At 38.8% G+C, this 19,347-nt stretch overlaps 3 protein-coding genes across 3 annotated transcripts in view; 2 read left to right on the top strand and 1 right to left on the bottom strand.

Moving 5' to 3' along the window:
- Positions 1-18,694, bottom strand: part of LOC311501346 (major histocompatibility complex class I-related gene protein-like) — a gene marked incomplete at its 5' end in the record, with an annotated part of 30,771 nt that extends 12,077 nt beyond the window's left edge. The window contains one exon of the mRNA XM_084563109.1: positions 18,646-18,694. Coding sequence (XP_084419235.1) covers positions 18,646-18,694 — 49 coding nt within the window. The remainder of the gene's footprint in view (positions 1-18,645) is intronic.
- On the top strand, positions 801-7,555 carry LOC311501349 (major histocompatibility complex class I-related gene protein-like; the record flags this gene model as incomplete). The annotated part of the gene is made up of 5 exons (XM_084563112.1): positions 801-849; positions 1,206-1,475; positions 5,986-6,264; positions 6,870-7,172; positions 7,425-7,555. 5 exons carry the CDS (start codon positions 801-803, stop codon positions 7,553-7,555), a joined length of 1,032 nt encoding a protein of 343 aa, XP_084419238.1.
- LOC311501318 (major histocompatibility complex class I-related gene protein-like) lies at positions 9,366-13,504 on the top strand. Its single transcript, XM_084563065.1, has 6 exons — positions 9,366-9,691; positions 10,061-10,336; positions 10,863-11,141; positions 11,401-11,703; positions 11,942-12,061; positions 12,891-13,504. The coding sequence occupies exons 1-6, from the start codon at positions 9,472-9,474 to the stop codon at positions 12,941-12,943; spliced, it is 1,251 nt and encodes a 416-aa protein (XP_084419191.1). The 5' UTR covers positions 9,366-9,471; the 3' UTR covers positions 12,944-13,504.
- Positions 18,695-19,347: the final 653 nt, after the last annotated feature.

The following is a 19,347-nucleotide window of genomic DNA, read 5'->3' as shown; positions in this document are numbered from 1 at the left end:
AAGGTCAATGGGTTTGAGGTTGAAAAAAATAAATAAATCACATTATTTTTCTTTTAGCAACATTGTCCCACAGACCCGGACACCACACAAGGGTTAAAATGAAGTAAACTTGTAAATTTAAATTAAAACAAGAAGAAAAAGAGTCGATTCCACCACATTTCTGTATGAAGTTTCATAACAGATGAAGCTCATGTCACTTTATTTGTTCATCATATGAATATGATCCATGTTCAGTGAAGATGCAAATAAACAGCTGGTTGATCTGCAGCTCATTTCTGCCTCAGTCCTCCTGCTTGGATCCAGCTGCTTCCTTAAAGAAAAAAAGGGGAATTAATGTCAAGTCACGTCTGAAGGACTTTGCCTCAGTTGCACTTCTCACATTTTCAGCTTTAATGAACTTTAATCTCAGTGAAACCAACACTATTCAGTTTCAGTTTAAGTTTTTCCCTCATTTTATTGATGATATTCAGAATAAAGTGTCAAGTAACAGACACGTCAGAAATGTTTTTATACCGTCCTGCAGCCAAAATTAAAAGGCTTGTTGTATTCAACATAAATACTACAGCAGGTATAACATTAAAGAAGTCTCCTTCAACGTTTTACAATAAATCCACCACATAAAAGACATTTTACCAAGATTTTGGGACGAAACTGGTTATGTTTTTTGTATCAGAACTTCCTTCTTTCCAAAAAAAAAAAAAATAAAAATCCCCTTACACAATCAGTGGAGACTCCGACATTTTACTATTAGGTTCAGTCAGTTCTCATCCAGCTGTTGTCTTGCCCACATGTCAAATAAGATGATAAAGTTAGTTTTGCTGCTTCTCTTGTGTCGTGTTTCATCATCAGGTAAGTTCACATTCTTCATCGTCTTTTCTTTAAATTCTTTCCTCTTGACTCTGTTCCACAGTTCTGCTGCAGCCTCAAAGTTTAGTTTCACTTTAAGTTCAACTAATAATACAAATAAAACACTTTCAGTGCAACTTGAACATTTTTATCTGCACTAAATGTTTTATTTGTTTACTGACGTTAGAAACCTTGACACGTTTTCCTCTCGACTCTCCATGTTGCTCTTCCTCATTCCTTTAACTAAATACTGACCGTATCTTTTTCTTTTTTCTAGCGATATAAAATCTATTTAAAGTTATTATGTCATTGTTATTATTTCATTTACAGTGACATTATATTTGTTGTTTGTCTCACAGTGAAACACTCGCTAAAGTATTATGTTACTGGATCCTCTGGAGACCTTCCAGAGTTTGTGACCGTTGCAGTGGTTGATGACATCCAGGTGGCATACTGTGATGGCATCAACAAGATATTAGAACCAAGACAAGACTGGATGAAAAAATTAGTTGATGACAATCCTGAGATCTGGAAATGGCACCGTCAGCAGTGTTTTGAGATTCAACCACAGTTATTTAAAAGCTGGATTAACAGTTTCATCCAGCTCTTCAACCTCAGTGAAAGTACAGGTAGGCCTACATATTCAACTGTTGGTTTGGAAAGGACAAAGTCATTTAGAACTGAAGGAGCTTCTTGGATGAAACATTTTCTTTTGACATCCCATGTCCTGGATGACTGAGAACCTTCACATTCAACAGTGGTCACCAGCAGATGGTTACCATTTATCAGTTCAGCAGTCTTGGATGTAAAGACAACTACTTTAGTATACATGACAAATGAATCATCTGATCTGATTTAGTTCATCACATTTCATTTTAGGCTCAGGTAATCCATAAAAAAAGAGCAGCAGCACTAGGGTTGATAATGTAAATAAGTCAAACACTTGTGAAACAATCGGTGCAGCCACAGACTATTTAAATGATGTAAAATCATTTATCTGCGATGGACTGGCGACTTGTCCAGGGTGTACCCCACCTCTCGCCCAATGACAGCTGGGATAGGCTCCAGCAGACCCCCGCGACCCTTAACAGGAATAAGCGGGTACAGAAGATGAATGAATGAATCATTTATTGTGAAATGATGTTGGTCTGTCTTTCAGAGTAGTACAATGATCAGTTACCCCCTCAGTGAAATGTTCCTGAAAAGGTCCCTCTCCTTGGAAACTGTCAAAAAGGGTTGGCGGGATAATGGGGGTAGGACCCAATTGCAGGACAAAGTGGGCACAAAAATGTATTCAATGACAAAAACAAGATAAAACCAAAGGCAGTGCAGACAAGGCAGGTAATCCAAACTTGAAGAGACATAACTACCAGGAGACATGAATCCAGGAATGTGACAAGACAAATTTTCTATGAAAAAACATATATATCCATAAGACAAGTACAAGTACGTGACAGCAAACAAAAGGAAAGGCAGGACTATATATACACACACACAAGTGGGCAGAGGGGTGATGAGATACAGATGAAACTAATACCAATACCAATGAAACCAGAAACCAAATCAGGCCAGCTGACAGTCTTGCCTGGGCCCGGGACGAGATAATCTTAGATGTTGTGTCAGGCTTTTATACAAGCTAATGGATGTTGACATTAGAGCTAGCCTGTTAGGTTACGTTACAAGGCTGGTAAACGTTGGCTGCGCTGTTTCTAACCTTGCTCTACATTCACTTTACTAGTCCCAGCTTCACCGTCACCACCTTTTTTAAAATATTTGTTAAGAAAATCTTTAAGGCCTCTATTTTCTTGTTCCCTTCTTCTCTTTTCTTTCCTTTTCTGAGCATGGGACTAGTGCAGACATTTTGGGTGTACTGAACTTCAAATCTTCTTCTTCTTCTTGTTTTATGGCAGTTGGCAAACAATGTCTGGTTGCATTACCGCCACCTTCTGAAATGGAGTGTGGGTCTGAATACTATATTTCCCTATGCTTAAATGATCTTTATTAAACCAGTTCTTCTAAGAAAAGAAAAGAGAAACTTAAAACATAGCTACATCTCCAGAATTCTTGATCGCTATTTGAAGGAGAATTAGGAAGAAATCAAATAAAAAACTTTTATGTAACTCAAATATTAAATTTTTTTTCCCCCCCACAAATAGGCCTATTTTATTTTTTTTTTAATTATTCCATAATTTAATGAGGGCCCAGTTCTGGGCACCCCCTCTACCCTTGGCCCGGGACAGCAGACCCGTTTGTCCCCCCCTATCGGCGGGCGTGAACCAAATAACCAATAAACAGGGTGTTACCAATGGGTGTTACGTCCCCCGAAATGCTAGGGGAAAAGGGGAGTAACATACAGTCAAACCACTAATCAAGAGGAGCGACGCAATACAGGAATGGACAGGAAAACGGGGGGTTTATTTTCAAAAGTAAAACATAACCTAAAGACAAAACCCAAAAAACACAATTAAACTAAGGCCGAGTTCTCAATAGTGATGTTACGAGACGTGTCGAGGCTTCGAAGCGTGTGTCGAGAATGGAGGCGGGGTTTCCGCGAAGCGCGTATCGAGGCTTGCTTCATTTAGGGGAGGGGCCAAAAATAATGACGTCCGAAGCCTCGCTGCCCGGCTGTACCACGTGACTGATTCAGAAAGTGGTTCTGATTTTCCCGCGAGGTTTGACAGCACTATAAACCCCTCGGGGTTTTTGATAGAGTGTCAAGTTGCGGAGTTTGGATAGAGTTTATAATTTGGAGATAGTTTGGATAGTTTAAAAAGAGAGAGATATGGTTTGAAGATTTAGGAGAGTGAGGAGAGAAAGATAGGTAAGAGGATGGAGCCAGCTAGGAAGAGACATAATGAGTGCCCTCTTCCTAGTTCCACAAGCACTTTCACTTTCCTCTGCCTGTTTAAGCCCATGCCATTTGCCTAAAGTGACGGAAAAACACATAACCTGCCATATCATATGATACTACCATTTTGGGAAAAGTTACACACACAATATATATTGTGTGTTTTATTCAAAAAATATCATACACCTGTGATAATTTAAGTAGAGAAATTATTTGGTCATACACTTTTTTGTAATTCATAGTCATTCCCAAGAGCCATTACAGATAGTGATGGCCCTCTGACACCCGAGGCTCCGACACATGCGCCGTAGCTCATGAAGCAATTGTATCGAACTACTGTGCCGAGGCGTGGTTCGTTCGAAGCAGCTGAGTGACGTCCGAAGCAGTTCAAGTGCTTCGGACGTCACTCGAAGCACTTGAACTGCTTCAGACGTCACTCAAGTGCTTCGGACGCTTCAGCAGCAAACGAATCACGAGGGGTTCGGTTTGTCATGTGAATCACTTGGCGGATCGAGTGTGTTCAGGGATTTCCCGGATACCCTATTTGGTGGTGCTCATTTGAATGTTTCTTTGCAGAGTGGTTGGTTGCTGTAGTTGGAGTTAGTTGCGTATTTTGTGGAGATAGATCGTAATTAGAGATTCAGAGAGAAATAGATTAGTTCATCATCTTATCCAATAAACCAATAAATTAGTTACATAGTTAGATAACACTGTACTGATAGACATAGTTACATAGATAGTCCTAAATAGCGGTATATATAGATAAGACAGAGAGAGAGAGAGATACAGATAAGATATAGATATATATAAAACTATAGCCCAAAACTATACCCGCACTTCTGACTATATATAGTCACACTACTAAACCATGATACCAAGAGCAAAAGAAAATAGTTGACGTAAGCGCTGAAACATAAACATTAGTGCAAATTATTGACGGTTCACAGAGTGTAGTAGTGACGTAATGAAAATGGTCCAACGACAACCGAGCGTCATTAACGGGTTTAGTGGCACACTGTGAAATCACCGGTCTTTCGTTATTGAATCAAGGGATCGATTCCCATTGTTTGTTTGTTTTTTTATTTTTTATTGTTAGTATGTATATAATTTTCTTATAATCAACTTTAAACCACATATCCATGTAACGTAGTCGAATAGGAATGTGCATGGCGAATCAAGTCCCACACAAGCATGAACCAGTAAGACACGTCTCCATTGCACTACATTTTATTGTCCATACAAAAAATATAGCACGGAGTCACTGAAGCTTCGAGTAATGAACCTTTTTTTAATCACGTGTCGAGGCGTCAACAAAGCCTCGATTGCCCATCACTAATTACAGACACAAAAAAATCAATGCATCACACATTATGTGGTTATACACCTGGCCAGTAGGTGGTTTCATGTGCACATGAAGCTTCGAGAAATGAACCCTTTCTCGAACCAGTTGGCTCAAGTGGTTCGATGCCTCATGAGGCTTCATCTCGCCATCACTAGTTCTCAACATGGGAGGACAGTTCTGCCCAGAACCAGCACACAGCTCACACACTGGCAAAATGTCCACTCTCCTCAACAGGTCTTGCCTCCCTCCTAGATATAACCTGCTGATTAGCAATAGGCGTCACCTGTGGGAATCCAGAGAGGAGGAGGAGCACCTGAAACACATAAGGGAACACATGGGGGAGGAGAGAGCAACCAAACACACGGCCCCTGGGCCGTAACACAGGGAAAACACAGGGAGTAACACCAACAGGAAACCAAGAACTTAACAAAATAAAACAAACAAACCAAAAACACCGAACTATGACAGTAACCATGGCCAGTACATTCAGACATTCAGTGCTGCAGGTTGTTGACAAACCACAAGGTTAGCGGTCCAGTCCCTGGTACATGGAAGGACAGTGTCAAGTACACATGTTGAAGAGTCCTTGACACTGAACCCAGAGGAGCCCCAGTGCTCAGCTCTGGTGTGTGTTCTTATTCACTCAAGCTAGAACGTCTAGATGTGTAGAAACACTTTGAGTAGTAGGCTACCAATCAGTAGAAAAGCCCTAGATAAATACAAGACCATACCACTGACTTGTGTTTCACATGAATGTCTTGACTGTTTGTTGAATGACTGCCCCGTAAATGAAAAGGTCACATATGACTAAAGCATGCTACTGAAACCATTCAGATTGTACTGCAGCGTCTGCATACCAGTGCATCACACAATGAATAATCATTTAAAATCATCTTTAGATATTTGTACATCACTGTTCATTGTGATCTCTGTTGTCTCTCTCTCTCAGGTGTTCACATTTTACAGAGGATAGGAGGTTGTGAATGGAATGAAACGACTGGAGAGGTTACTGGTTTTGTACGGTATGGTTATGATGGAGAAGACTTCATTGAACTGGATCTGAAGACATGGACGTGGACCGCTCTGAAACCAGAGGCTGACATTATCAAACAGAGATGGGATACTGACAAAGTTAGAATGACACACAATGAGGAAATACTCAATCAGACTTACCCCGAGTGGCTGAAGAAGATTCTGAAGTATGGGAATAACTCTCTGCTGAGAACAGGTAGAGTCACATGACCTGATGTAGTTTGCTGAACACTACGTATACTGTTTATTGTATATTCATTGTATTATCAGTTCAATGAGTCTGACTCCTCTTCTGAGAAAGATAAAGAGATGTTTGACTTTAAGTCAGTGCAGAGACTGTGATAAACAGTGAACAAGTAGCATGAGTCAAGTAAGTTTACAGATTCTCAGTGTGGGACTGAATATTGAACGTTGACAAAGGTAGAAATCAACCATGCAGGCACATTGCAGCATTTCCTATTTAATGACACAGAAAGTCTACACACTACTGTTCTGATTCATTATTTGATGCTTATTGCTGTGCAGTGTTTTGATCAGATCTTTTTAAACCACTTCTTAGGGCATATACAGTATTTAAACAGTTTGATGTTGAAATGTTTTAGGAATACATTCTCTACATCTCTCACAAAAAAGTACATGCAGTGTTTTGTGTAACTATCCCAGTACTAAGGTTTGTGGTTAAACAGCTGGTGATGGTCATGTTACCAATAAATAGTATGTCTATAATTGATTTTTGAATTGACCTGATCAATAATCTAAATTATTTTTTGTTTCACCTTCCTCCTCTCTTTCTCTCTCCAGACCTCCCCTCAGTGTCTCTCCTCCAGAAGACTCCCTCCTCTCCAGTCAGCTGCCACGCTACAGGTTTCTACCCTGACAGAGCCATGATGTTCTGGAGGAAAGATGGAGAGGAGATTCATGAAGGAGTGGAACAAGGAGAGATCCTCCCCAACCATGATGGATCCTTCCAGATGAATGTTGACCTGAACATTTCATCAGTCTCACCTGAAGACTGGAGGAGGTACGACTGTGTGTTTCATCTCTCTGGTGTGGAGGACGACATCATCACCAAGCTGGATGAAGAACGGATCAGAACCAACTGGGGTAAGAGGAAATGAGTGTGGTTTGATGGATATTTTAGCTTTTGTCTTACAATTATGTTTGTAATCAACCAGATTCACCTTAAAACCTTGGAAACATTTATAATTTACGGTTTCTTTTCTTTGGCATTTTTCATTTGTTTCATGCTGTAGTTGCAGTAGAGATGGACGGAAAGGACACGGATGAATTAGTTGATGGATAACCTGCTTCATCTTGACTGTTCTTAATCTTCTGTTATTGTTCTTTATTCAACAGAGAAGTCCAGTAACATCACCACCACCACCACCACCATCATCATCATCACTGCAGTGGTTGTTCTTGTTCTCATCTTTGCAGCAGCTGCTGGATTCATGCTTCATAAAAAGAAACAAGGTGAGCTACTTTGATTTAGTCTTTGAGTTGAATCCCACAATTTGAAGCATCCAGCAGTAAAAGCTGAGTAAGTCTCAGAGTCAGGAGAAGTCAGGAGAACATGACTATACTATGATGATGAGGGAGAGAAGTGATGAAGAAAGAAACAAAGTGAGAACTAAACAGAAGAGCAGAGTGGATTTATTCTTCAGGTTGAGTGAGTAGAAGAGGATCATATTCACTGGAGATAAGATGATGAAAGATATTCTGACATTAACAACTGGAACTGAAATGACCTGTCTTTACTTTTCATTTCAGACCAAAAGGCTCCACCTGGTAAGTAAAACTGATTTTATTCTGTTTCAACTGATCTATATGTATGATTTCTCCAGACTATGAGCTGACCTTTAACTCTGTTTCTGACCTTACAGATCCTGAAAACAGCATTGAGCTCTCTGAGAAACAGAAATCAGTAACTGGTCTGACAAACACTGTTGATTGAGTCACTACTTGTTTATTTAGTTCAGTTGTTGATGATGACATCTAGTGGAGAGTTATTGAAACACAACCATAAGTCTAATTGGTGTTAAATGCTAATGCTAACACACACGAGTGTCATATTTACCATCACTGTAGTTTAGTTGTCAGCATGCTAATTAGCAATTAAAACAAAGCACTGTGACTGATGTCAATTTCAACAGCCTTTCAGAGTATTTGGTTATATTTGTGTGAGTCAGATTTCAAAACCAACAAATGTCAAAGCTTTGGTGGTGCTGGAGAAAAATCAGGAGATTAAATCATCACTTCTCATTTATAGACCAACATTAAAAATACAGTCAGTCCAACATCTCAGAAAATAACCACAGACTGAGAGGGTGCGTGTTTAAGTGTGACAGTAAATAAAGTTTCAATCAAATGGCCGAGCCTCTGTCTTATTCCTAAGGTTACTGCAATTCCTACTTCCTGCAGTTAGAATAACTTTGTTTTGAAATGCACTATTGTTCAAGTTGTTGATGTGTTTTGTGGACTTGGAGAAGGCCTAAGACCGAGTTCCCCGGGAACTTTGTGGCCTCAGAATCACGTCCCTGCTTTGTGCAGATGATACGGTTCTGCTGACTCCCATAAGACTCCAGCAAGCACTTAGACGGTTTGCAGCCAAGTATGAAGCGGCTGGGATGAGGGTCAGCACCTCCAAGTCCGAGGCCATGGTGCTCTGCCAGAAATCCGTGGATTGTTCCCTCCGGGGTGGGGGTGAGTTCCTGCCCCAGATGAGGACGTGCATGTATCTCAGGGTGAAGTTTGCGAGTGATGATAAAATTGAACAAAAGAATAGAGATGGGATCTCTTTGAAGGGAGCCGGATCTTGAGGAGTGGTTCCTTTCAAATAGCCATTATAAACACTGCCTCGTTGTTACAATCATTTATTTTTAGAAGTCAACCAGGGGTAACTGTTTTTTATCAAGGAAACAATCACTTGTAGCAAACATTCCACATGGTGGCGCAATATCCCCATGATTTGACAGTGGCGTCACTATTTTGAATTTTCCCTCACCTAAAAAAACAATAAAAACTACACAGGGTACAGATAACTTTCATGCGAAACAAATTTACTGTGAAATTTCCACACAAGAACATTTTAACAATGCAGACAACTACGTAAAAATAATAAATAATAATAATAAAAAAATTTATGTATATAAAATAATATAAATAAAACTAGAATAAAGATTAGGATAATAATGATAAAAATGTGAATGCAAAATGAGTGGCCTGGCGTCTTACACTATTTGATGTGGAGGCAGAACTAGCGGAATCAGTTGAAGAGGGACTGGTGGAGACGTCACATTAGGGCTGGAGTCAGTCAGTTATTTTTGTGACATTGGAACGCCTCTGGATTCCTCGTGGAGTCCTGGCCAGGAAGAACTGGAATGTGTTGCTGTGACAAAAACACATGGAAATGAATCAGTGGATGAAAGAAGGAAAGTTTGGATCAGAAAACGTTAATTTTAAAGCAACAGTACGATATCTTCATTTCCCATCTGGCAACGCTGCTGGAAACTCCGACATTTTACTTTCCAGTCAGTTCTCATCTTGCTGGAGTTTTGACCACACGTCGAACAAGATGATGAAGTTAGTTTTGCTGCTTCTCTTGTGTCATGTTTCATCATCAGGTGAGATCACATTCACATTCTTCATCGTCTTTTCTTTAAATTCTTTCCACTCGACTCTGTTCCACAGTTCTGCTGCAGCCTCGAAGTTTAGTTTCACTTTCAGAGATACAAATAATACAGTTTCGGTAATGCACATAAAACACTTTCAGTGCAACTTGAACATTTTTATCTACACTAAATGTTTTATTTATGCGTTTACTGACGTTAGACACCTTGACACGTTTTCCCATCGGTTGCTCTTCCTCATTCCTTAAATACCGTATTTGATTAATTGGTTTTCCCGTACGAGTAAAATCAATTTCAGATTATATTTATACCCTCCTTATTATTTCATTTACACTGATATTATATTTGTTGTTTGTTTCGCAGTGTACCACTCACTGAAGTATTACGTTACCATGTCCTCTGGAGTCCCAAACCTTCCTGAGTGTCTGATCGTAGGACTGATTGATGACGTCCAGATATGTTACTGTGATGGCAGCAACAAAATATTCGAACCAAGACAGGACTGGATGAAAAAATTACTCAACCTCAATCCTCAAGTCAGGGAATGGTACAATAAGCAGTGTTTCGAGATTTTACCTAACACATTTAAAAGCAGGATGAACAGTTTGATGCAGCTCTTCAACCACAGTAAAAGTACAGGTAGGTCTACAGTAGGTGTCTGTGGCTCAGTAGGTAGAGCGGGTTGTCCAAGAACCAGAGGGTTAGTGGTTCGATCCCCGGAATGTGCCACATGCCGAAGTGTCCTTGAGCAAGACACTGAACCCCCAGTTGCTCCCAGTGCGTGGCACTGGTGTGTGAATGTGTGTGTGTGTGTGTGCTTGTGTGAGCGAATGGGTAGATGTGTCTATGACTGTAAAGCGCTTTGAGTACCAATAGGTAGAAAAGAATATTAAGGAAGAAAATTTATGTTAATAGAGGAGGCGTACAATGTGATATGTTCTTGCCAGTACCACTTTGTTACTAAGAAATATGGTTGATACCACCACCACCAATAATACTACTACTACTAATAAAATAATAATAACAATTGACACTGAACCTAGAGGAGCTCCCAGTGCGCAGCGTCTGCATACCAGTGCATCACACAATTAATAATCATTTAAAATCATCTTTAGATATTTGTACATCACTGTTCATTGTGATCTCTGTTGTCTCTCTCTCTCAGGTGTTCACATTTTACAGGTGATAAATGGCTGTTATTGGGATGAAACGACTGGAGAGGTTATTGGTATTGCACGGTATGGTTATGATGGAGAAGACTTCATTGAAATGGATCTGAAGACATTGACGTGGACCGCTCTCAAACCAGAGGCTAACATTATCAAACAGAGATGGGATACTGAAACAGATAGAATAAAACAAAATGAGCATGTCCTCACTCAGACATACCCTGAGTGGCTGAAGATGAGTTTGAAGTATGGGAATAACTCTCTGCTGAGAACAGGTAGAGTCACATGACCTGATGTAGTTTGCTGAACACTATACTGTTTATTGTATATTCATTGTATTATCACTTCAGTGAGTCTCTTCTGAGAAAGATAAAGAGATGTTTGGATTTAAATCAGTGCTGAAGCTATGATAAACTGTTCAATATGACCTCAGATCAGCCTCATCTGTACTTTGTATTTGAGGTTTATAAGCAAGGATTAAATTAATAATCTAAATTCATCTTTGTTTCACCTTCCACCTCTCTCTCTCTCCAGACCTCCCCTCAGTGTCTCTCCTCCAGAAGACTCCCTCCTCTCCAGTCAGCTGCCACGCTACAGGTTTCTACCCTGACAGAGCCATGATGTTCTGGAGGAAAGATGGAGAGGAGATTCATGAAGGAGTGGAACAAGGAGAGATCCTCCCCAACCATGATGGATCCTTCCAGATGAATGTAGACCTGAACATTTCATCAGTCTCACCTGAAGACTGGAGGAGGTATAACTGTGTGTTTAATCTCTCTGGTGTGGAGGACGACATCATCACCAAACTGGATGAAGAACAGATCAGAACCAACAGAGGTAAGAGTGACTGTGGTTTGTTGGATATTCTAGCTTTTGTCTTACAATTTCGTTAGTAATCATCCTTACCAGATTCATTAATGTTTATCAGGATCTCCTTGCTAATTTTCTTTGCCATTTTACATGTCTTTCATGCTATAGTTGCAGTAGAGATGGACGGAAAAGACATTGATAACTAAACGAACTGATAACCTGCTTCATCTGAACTGTTCCTAATACTGAGTTTGTTCTTCAACAGAGAAGCCCAGTAACATGACCACCACCACCACCACCACCACCGTCATCATCACTGTAGTGGTTGTTCTTGTTGTCGTCTTTGCAGCAGCTGCTGGATTCATGGTTCATAAAAAGAAACAAGGTGAGCTACTTTGATTTAGTCTTTGAGTTGAATCCTACAATTTGAAGCATCCAGCAGTAAATGCTGAGTAAGTCTCAGAGTCAGGAGAAGTCAGGAGAACATGACTATACTATGATGATGAGGGAGAGAAGTGATGAAGAAAGAAACAAAGTGAGAACTAAACAGAAGAGCAGAGTGGATTTATTCTTCTATTTTATTCTAAATGACCTGTCTTTATTTTTACTTTCAGACCAGCGTTGTCCATCTGGTGAACCTTAACTGATCTAACAATCTGTATATGCTCTTTATTTACTATGAATTGACCTTTTACAGAGTTTGTTTCTGACCTTACAGTTCCAGAGAACAGCTCTCAGCTTTCTGAGAAACTGGAACCCGAAATCTGACTGACAAACACAGTTCACTGAATCACTAGTAATACAATGTGCATGATTATATAATGACTTACAACATTAACATGAATTACAGGTACACACTCAGTACACACATCATGTCAATACACACTCAGTCTTGTGGAGCCTGTTGTGGTGTAACCATGGTGCAAATGTAAACTCAACTACAAGCTTCTACTTTATATTTTTCCATGTATTAATCATCCTTTCATAATAATTTCTTGTCGTATTCACTGGTTCATGTTCTTGTGTCTCTTTCATGCTGACCTATAGCTTCAAATGAGGAGTTAGAGATGCTAATGCAGTCTTGTATTGACTGTTGTAATGTTCACATCACATTACATCACATCAGTGTCAAATGTGTCTAACATTTCCAAAATGTCCCCAATTTCAAAACATTCATGTTATGGCCCCTGCCATTTCTGTCGTTGTGTTCACAGGTGGGGCAGATTTTCCACCGGGAGACTCATCGCCACGCCCTTTGAACGACTGATTGGTCGAGGGATTCTACTTAAAGACTGTGTTACTGTCACTCTGGGGCAGCTGGAAGCGTACCTGCAACTTGCTTGACACTGGTGTGCCCATTCTGTGAATTTATGGATCTGTGCTTATTGTTCTGTTAATCTACTTCCAGAATACTTAGCCTCTGGAAACCTTTTTAATTAAGCACTTGATTTTGTTTGCCTAAGAGCTAGACTTCACATTTACACAAATTTTGGTTCACTCTGGCTAGTTTCTGTTTGTATAGACACATTTAGGTTTGGCATGTTGTTTATTGGTGTGTTTCGAGTTTGGTTAAGGAGGTAGGGTTTTCATTTGAGATTTTATTTCTTAAAAAATACTTGGTCTATATGTTTAGTTTCATTTAGTTTTACTAATTTCTTTGATTTATTCAACACCCCTTTGTCCAGCCTTAGCGCTTCCCTCACCTCTACCAGAACTGGGTCCAACAATTTAAATATGTGTCAAATGTATTGATGTTTTTATACTGATGTCTGACTTTTTAATAAAGTCTCCAGTTTTCAAAAATTTGTCTTTTTTCCACAGTCCACACACGTCTAGTAGAGTAACAGGATTATGAATATTATTTGTGTATTCAGTTAGCTCCCAGGCAAGGTTAGCTTAGCTTGAACACCAGTCTAGTACTTAGTCTAATGATATTGTGGCTCAAAGAAGAACTTTGTAATACAACTTTGTCTCCATTGTTCACATTTAGGTTAGTACACATTATATTTCTGACAGTTAATTACATTTTCAGCTCAAAGCTTGCTTAAGTAAACAGCCACCCCACCCCGACAACCAACCACATAAACATTTTGCACTGAATGTAGTTGTTTTGCACAGACTCCAGTAGTGCACAATTGTCACTTTCTATATTTATTTTACTTACTTGCCTATTTTTTTATACTCCGTTAGCTAATTTTACTCTGTTTTTATACTCTTACTTTTACTGTTTCTGCTTTGGCTTGCACAAAGCAAGAAACGGCCCTGCTCAGTGAGGTTTAACATTGGACCATAACTGAAATCTCGCTCTAATAATACATAGTACAGGTGTGCTACCTGTTGTTCACATTCAACCACGTTGTTTGGCTAACTGTCAGTGTCTGTCATTGTTGTACACGTTTGGTCCTCATGACTGAATATAGTTCAAACAGAGACACATCTGGAGAGTACTGCTGGACTGCTTTCCATCGTCAGGCACAAAATAAGTGACAAATGTAATCCTCATGCAACTTTTATCCTACCAAGTCAAAACTGACCAGATGTTTTCTGACTATTTAAAAAGCCTTAAATAAAAAGCAAAATCACCTAATTCGCTGTTAAACATTTAGAGGCACCTTCTTCTCAATTAATTACTATATATCAAGCACTTCTCTTCAGAATCCACATTCCACAACCACATTTATATCAAATTATGTGATTTAGAAACATTCGGGTCAAATTTGACCCAGAGGACAACAGGAAGGTTAGTAGTGAGTTGTGTGATTGTATTTATTGTATCATAAGTGCAATATTTGAAGTGTAAACAATGTTTTAATTAATTTCACATGATCAAACCCAGTGCCACTACTCTTTATCATGGATTTACTGCATCTAAAATGAAATGTTTATTTTTCATTAATACTAAAGGCCATACATCCAAAGTGCTGAACTGTCAACTGTTAATAATGATGATGAAATACCTTTTATAATGTTGAGCCAAAATCATGGTCGGGTTTGTCCAGAAATACTGTTCAGTTTGACACGAGTTTAATTATTTGTCTTATGTCGCCCTCTAGTGGATAGTGGTGGTAACTACTGGACGTTTCTATGAAGAAGGCCACAGTGTGTTTGGTTATATTTATAAGAAATGGACAGATTAAAACTTAAACCTGATGATAAAAACTAAACATTAATTATTACAGTTCAGCTTAAACATGAATGTGTGTGTGTGTGTGTCACATTTCAATCCATCAAATGTCAAGTCTTTGGTGGCGCTGGAGAAAAATCAGGAGATCAAATGATCATTTCTCGTTTGTTGGCCAACATTAAAAATACAGTCAGTCCTTGGTGAATGGACGTCAGTCAAAGGAATCTGAGTGAGCTGCATGATTAAGAAGTGTAAAGGTCTAATTAAAGTACACACATGGAATATCAAACACTGTACACTGTGCAGTCATTGAAAATATGTTTAAAACACAGTTAATGAGCTAAGGCCAATGGGTTTGAGGTTGAAAAAAAAAATCACATTATTTTTCTTTTAGCAAACATTGTCCCACACACCCGGACACCACACAAGGGTTAAAATGAACCAAACTTGTAAAGTTAAATTAAGACGAAAAAGATGAGTTGATTCCATCACATTTCTGCATGAAGTTTCATAAAATGAGGTAAAGTAAAGTAAGTAAGTGGTTGGTCTGCAGCTCATTTCTGCCTCAGTCCTCCTGCTTGGATCCAGCTGCTTCCAAAAAACAAAAAAGGTGAATTAATGTCAAGTCACACCTGAAGGATTTTGTTTCTGTTGCCCTTCTCACATTTTCAGCTTTAATGAACTTTAATCTCAGTGAAACCAACACTATTCAGTTTCAGTTTCAGTTTTTCCCACATTTTATTGATGATATTCAGAATAAAGTGTCAAGTAACAGACACGTCAGAAATATTTTTATATTGTCCTGCAGCCAAAATGAAAAGGCTTGTTGTATTCAACATAAATACTACAGCAGTTATAACATTAAAGTTTTACAGTAAATCCACCACATTAAAAACATTTTACAAAGATTTTATAACTAACCTCATTATAGTTGTTGTTGTATCAGAACCTTTTGTTGTAAATAACGTTAAAAAAAAAAAAAAAAGAAAAATACAAAAAATTAAAACCCCGCCTTACAGAGTCTGTGGAAACTGCGACATTTTATACTTTCGGGTTCAGTCAGTTCTCATCCAGCTGGAGTCTTGCCCACATGTCGAATAAGATGCTAAAGTTAGTTTTGCTGCTTCTCTTGTGTCATGCTTCATCATCAGGTAAGATCACATTCACATTCTTCATCGCCTTTTCTTTAAATTCTTTCCACTCGACTCTGTTCCACAGTTCTGCTGCAGCCTCGAAGTTTAGTTTCACTTTAAGTTCAACTATTAATGCAAATAAAACACTTTCAGTGTAACTTGAACATTTTTATCTGCACTAAATGTTTTATTTATGTGTTTACTGACGTTAGAAACCTTGACACGTTTTCCTCTTGACTCTCCATGTTGCTCTTCCTCGTTCCTTTAACTAAATACTGACCATATCTTTTTTTTTCTAGTTTAGAGGCTATTTGAAGTTATTATTATGTAATTGTTATTATTTCATCTACAGTGATATTTATTGTTTGTTCCACAGTGAAACACTCACTAAAGTATTACACCACTAGCAGGAGCCCTGCTAGTGGTGTAAGTCTCACGCATTGGGTGTGAGACACACGCATTTCAACCCGTTCACACGCCACACCTTGTATTTCTCACGCAGAGAAATTACCACGATAACGCGCACCAAGGTGCGCCGCTATTTTTTAAAACAGTGGAACAGGTCTGAATCAAGCGCGTTCCCGTAGAGTTCAGAGGCGCCTTTCACGCACCAACCAATCAAATAAAAAGAATATAGCAACTGAACAGCCAATCAAAAAATAGCATTGTTGTATCCGGGCAAGATTTACATTTTCCCGGTTCAGACCATACAGTCAATGGTTCAGACGCTCGCTGAGAAAAGGACACATCGAGTCACTTCACGCATTACAAAACTTCCGGGACACGTAAACCCGACCAATTAAATATTAAAATCAGTCTTGTGTCCCGTTTTTCCATTTCGTATTTTTGACCTGAGCCTAAAATTGAAATATTTATTTTCGTTTTGTGTAAGATTAAAAAACAAATAACAAATTACCAGTCACTTTTTAATTTTTTGATTTTTGAATGCCCTTTGAAAATGGAAAGAACGACTGATACACCAATTGTAAGTCATCTCATCATTTGATTTTTGTTGCTGGGGAATATTGTGTCATTTATCAGATCAAAGCCCCATCCCCACCCCAACCAAATTCCTGCCGTTGCCGCCAAAATCTCACTCTGAACTCAGTTCAAAACTTGAGAGCCCTGCACTAGATCTTCTGGAGTCCCAAACCTTCCAGAGCTTGTAGCTGTTATAGCGGTTAATGACATCCTGGTGGGTTACTGTGATGTGACTTATAATAACATATAAGTTTCATGTCTACTAAGCCACATCAGGCCATTTGACTCTACCTGTTCTCAGCAGAGAGCTCTTCCCATACTTCAAATACATCTTCAGCCACTTGGGGAAAATCTGAGTGAGGAACTTCACATTGTCTGTCATTCAAACTGTCTCAGCGTCCCACTTCAGTTTGGTGGGGACAGCCTGTACTTTAGGAGTGATCCACGTCATGGTCTTCATGTCCAATGCAATGTAGTCTTCTCCATCATAACCATACTGCATAAAACCATAAACCTCTCCAGTCATTTCATCCCATTCACAGCCACTCATCAGCTGTAAAATATGAACACCTAAGAGTGAGAGAGAGAGAAAGGTAGAACGACAACATAAACAGAGGAGCAGCTTCTCAACAGGCAATGCATGTAACTGTTTGGGGCCCCTGACCATTGGTTGGCCCCATAGAGCTGACAAATTTTAAATTGCAGCTGTGGTAATGTGTTAAGTTTTCAGTTACATTAAAAGGTCTCTCTAAGGGGCTGACACTTGATACAACTCTGCACACACAATAAAACGCAGTGTTTAAGACACTTCAAAAGGAAAAGAAGTTATCCCACTGTCAATGAAGAAAAAGAAATGATTGAAGACAGCAAGACAGTGGCAAATTAAGCATTTATTTTAGTAGCTAAAGTGAAAGCTGCTAGTCTAATTATAACTATAGGTATAGGGGAGAGACAGTAGAATAATACCATGTCATACTGTACCTTCACTTTGGTTAAAGAGCTTCTTCAAACTAGAAATTGAGGCTTTGAAGAAGTTAGGACACACTTCATAGCACTGATGAGTTGCCCAATGCCATTGTTGAGGGTCATCCTCGAACACTTTTTTCATCCAGTCCTGTTTCGGTTCAACTATCTTCTTACTGCCATCGCAGTATCCCGTCTGGATATCATCAACTGTTGAAACAGACACAAGCGCTGGAAGGGTTGAGAATCCAGAGAATCCGGTGGTGTAATACTTCAAGGAGTGCTTCACTGTGGGACAAACATGCATCCAATGCTTCATTTAAATGTATTCTCATCAAGTCATAGTTCAAATTAAATTCGAGTCTGCTGAAAAGATGATAAAGAATGTAAATGTGATTTTACCTGATGATGAAACATGACACAAGAGAAGCAACAGAAACAGTTTCACCATTTTGATTAGAACTCGTGACCAAATCGCCAGCTGGTCGAGCTGCTGCACTGCGTGTGTTCACTAAAAACGAAAGTAGAACATAAGTAGTTGAAGTAGAAAGTAGTTGAACATAAAACCTTAAAAATTAAGATAATGTGCACACAATTATTATTTTGTCCCCGCGAATGAGAATTTCGTGACCTCGATTAATTATTTTTTTTCTCGTTAGTCGTGTAGGGCAACGCGGACTGACGATGGACTCAGTTAAATCAGATCCTGATGACCTGTCACGTAGCGGACAGCTTTTAAAGAGAACACTATAAAGAAGGTGCTCTTACCTGCTGATGAAACACGACAAAAGAGAAGAAAGAAAGTCAACGTTTTCATCGTGTTTTAATTTCAATAAATAAAGGCTAAATCAGCTACATCGTTGTGACTGAAATTAAAAGTAAATGGTTGGGGTTTTTTTTTTTCAACTTTCTTTATTGACAACAACGAAAGAGCTGGCGCCTAAAGGTTGCTTTTTTTGTTAGTTTGTTTTTTTACAATAAATAATGGTTATTTTTAAAAACAACAACAAAAAATTAAAAGTCATCACTGAAGCGTCTTTCACATCAAATAACCTTTACCGCTCTTAAAATACTGAAAATGTTTTTCCTTGTTATTATTATGAGGATTTTGTTAGGGTTTTTATTTGTGGAAGTGAAATTTATGAAGAATGAACAGGATGTGTCTAACACAAAAGTGAAAAAGTGAGTTTACTGTCTGTATGACAGTAAACTCAGCTCTAAGCTATATTCAGGATAAAGTCAGTTTGGTGTAAAATAAATATAAAATAGTGGAAAATGTATAAAAAATAAAACATTTCTGAGAATTCATTCTCAATATGAATATCTTCAATAAAACATGAGCAGAACATTCTGTTGCTCTCATTGATTTCTGTTGCATCATTGTCCATATTGTGGCAATAAAAGTCTAAAGTATTATTATTGTAATATTTATGGCAATTAAAGTGAATCTGAATTAGTCAAAGTTAAACT

Source organism: Chelon labrosus, assembly GCF_963514085.1.
Source record: "Chelon labrosus genome assembly, chromosome: 16".
Lineage (NCBI taxonomy): Eukaryota > Metazoa > Chordata > Actinopteri > Mugiliformes > Mugilidae > Chelon > Chelon labrosus.
Note: the sequence above shows the minus strand (reverse complement) of the source record. Positions and strands in the feature narration are given on the sequence as shown.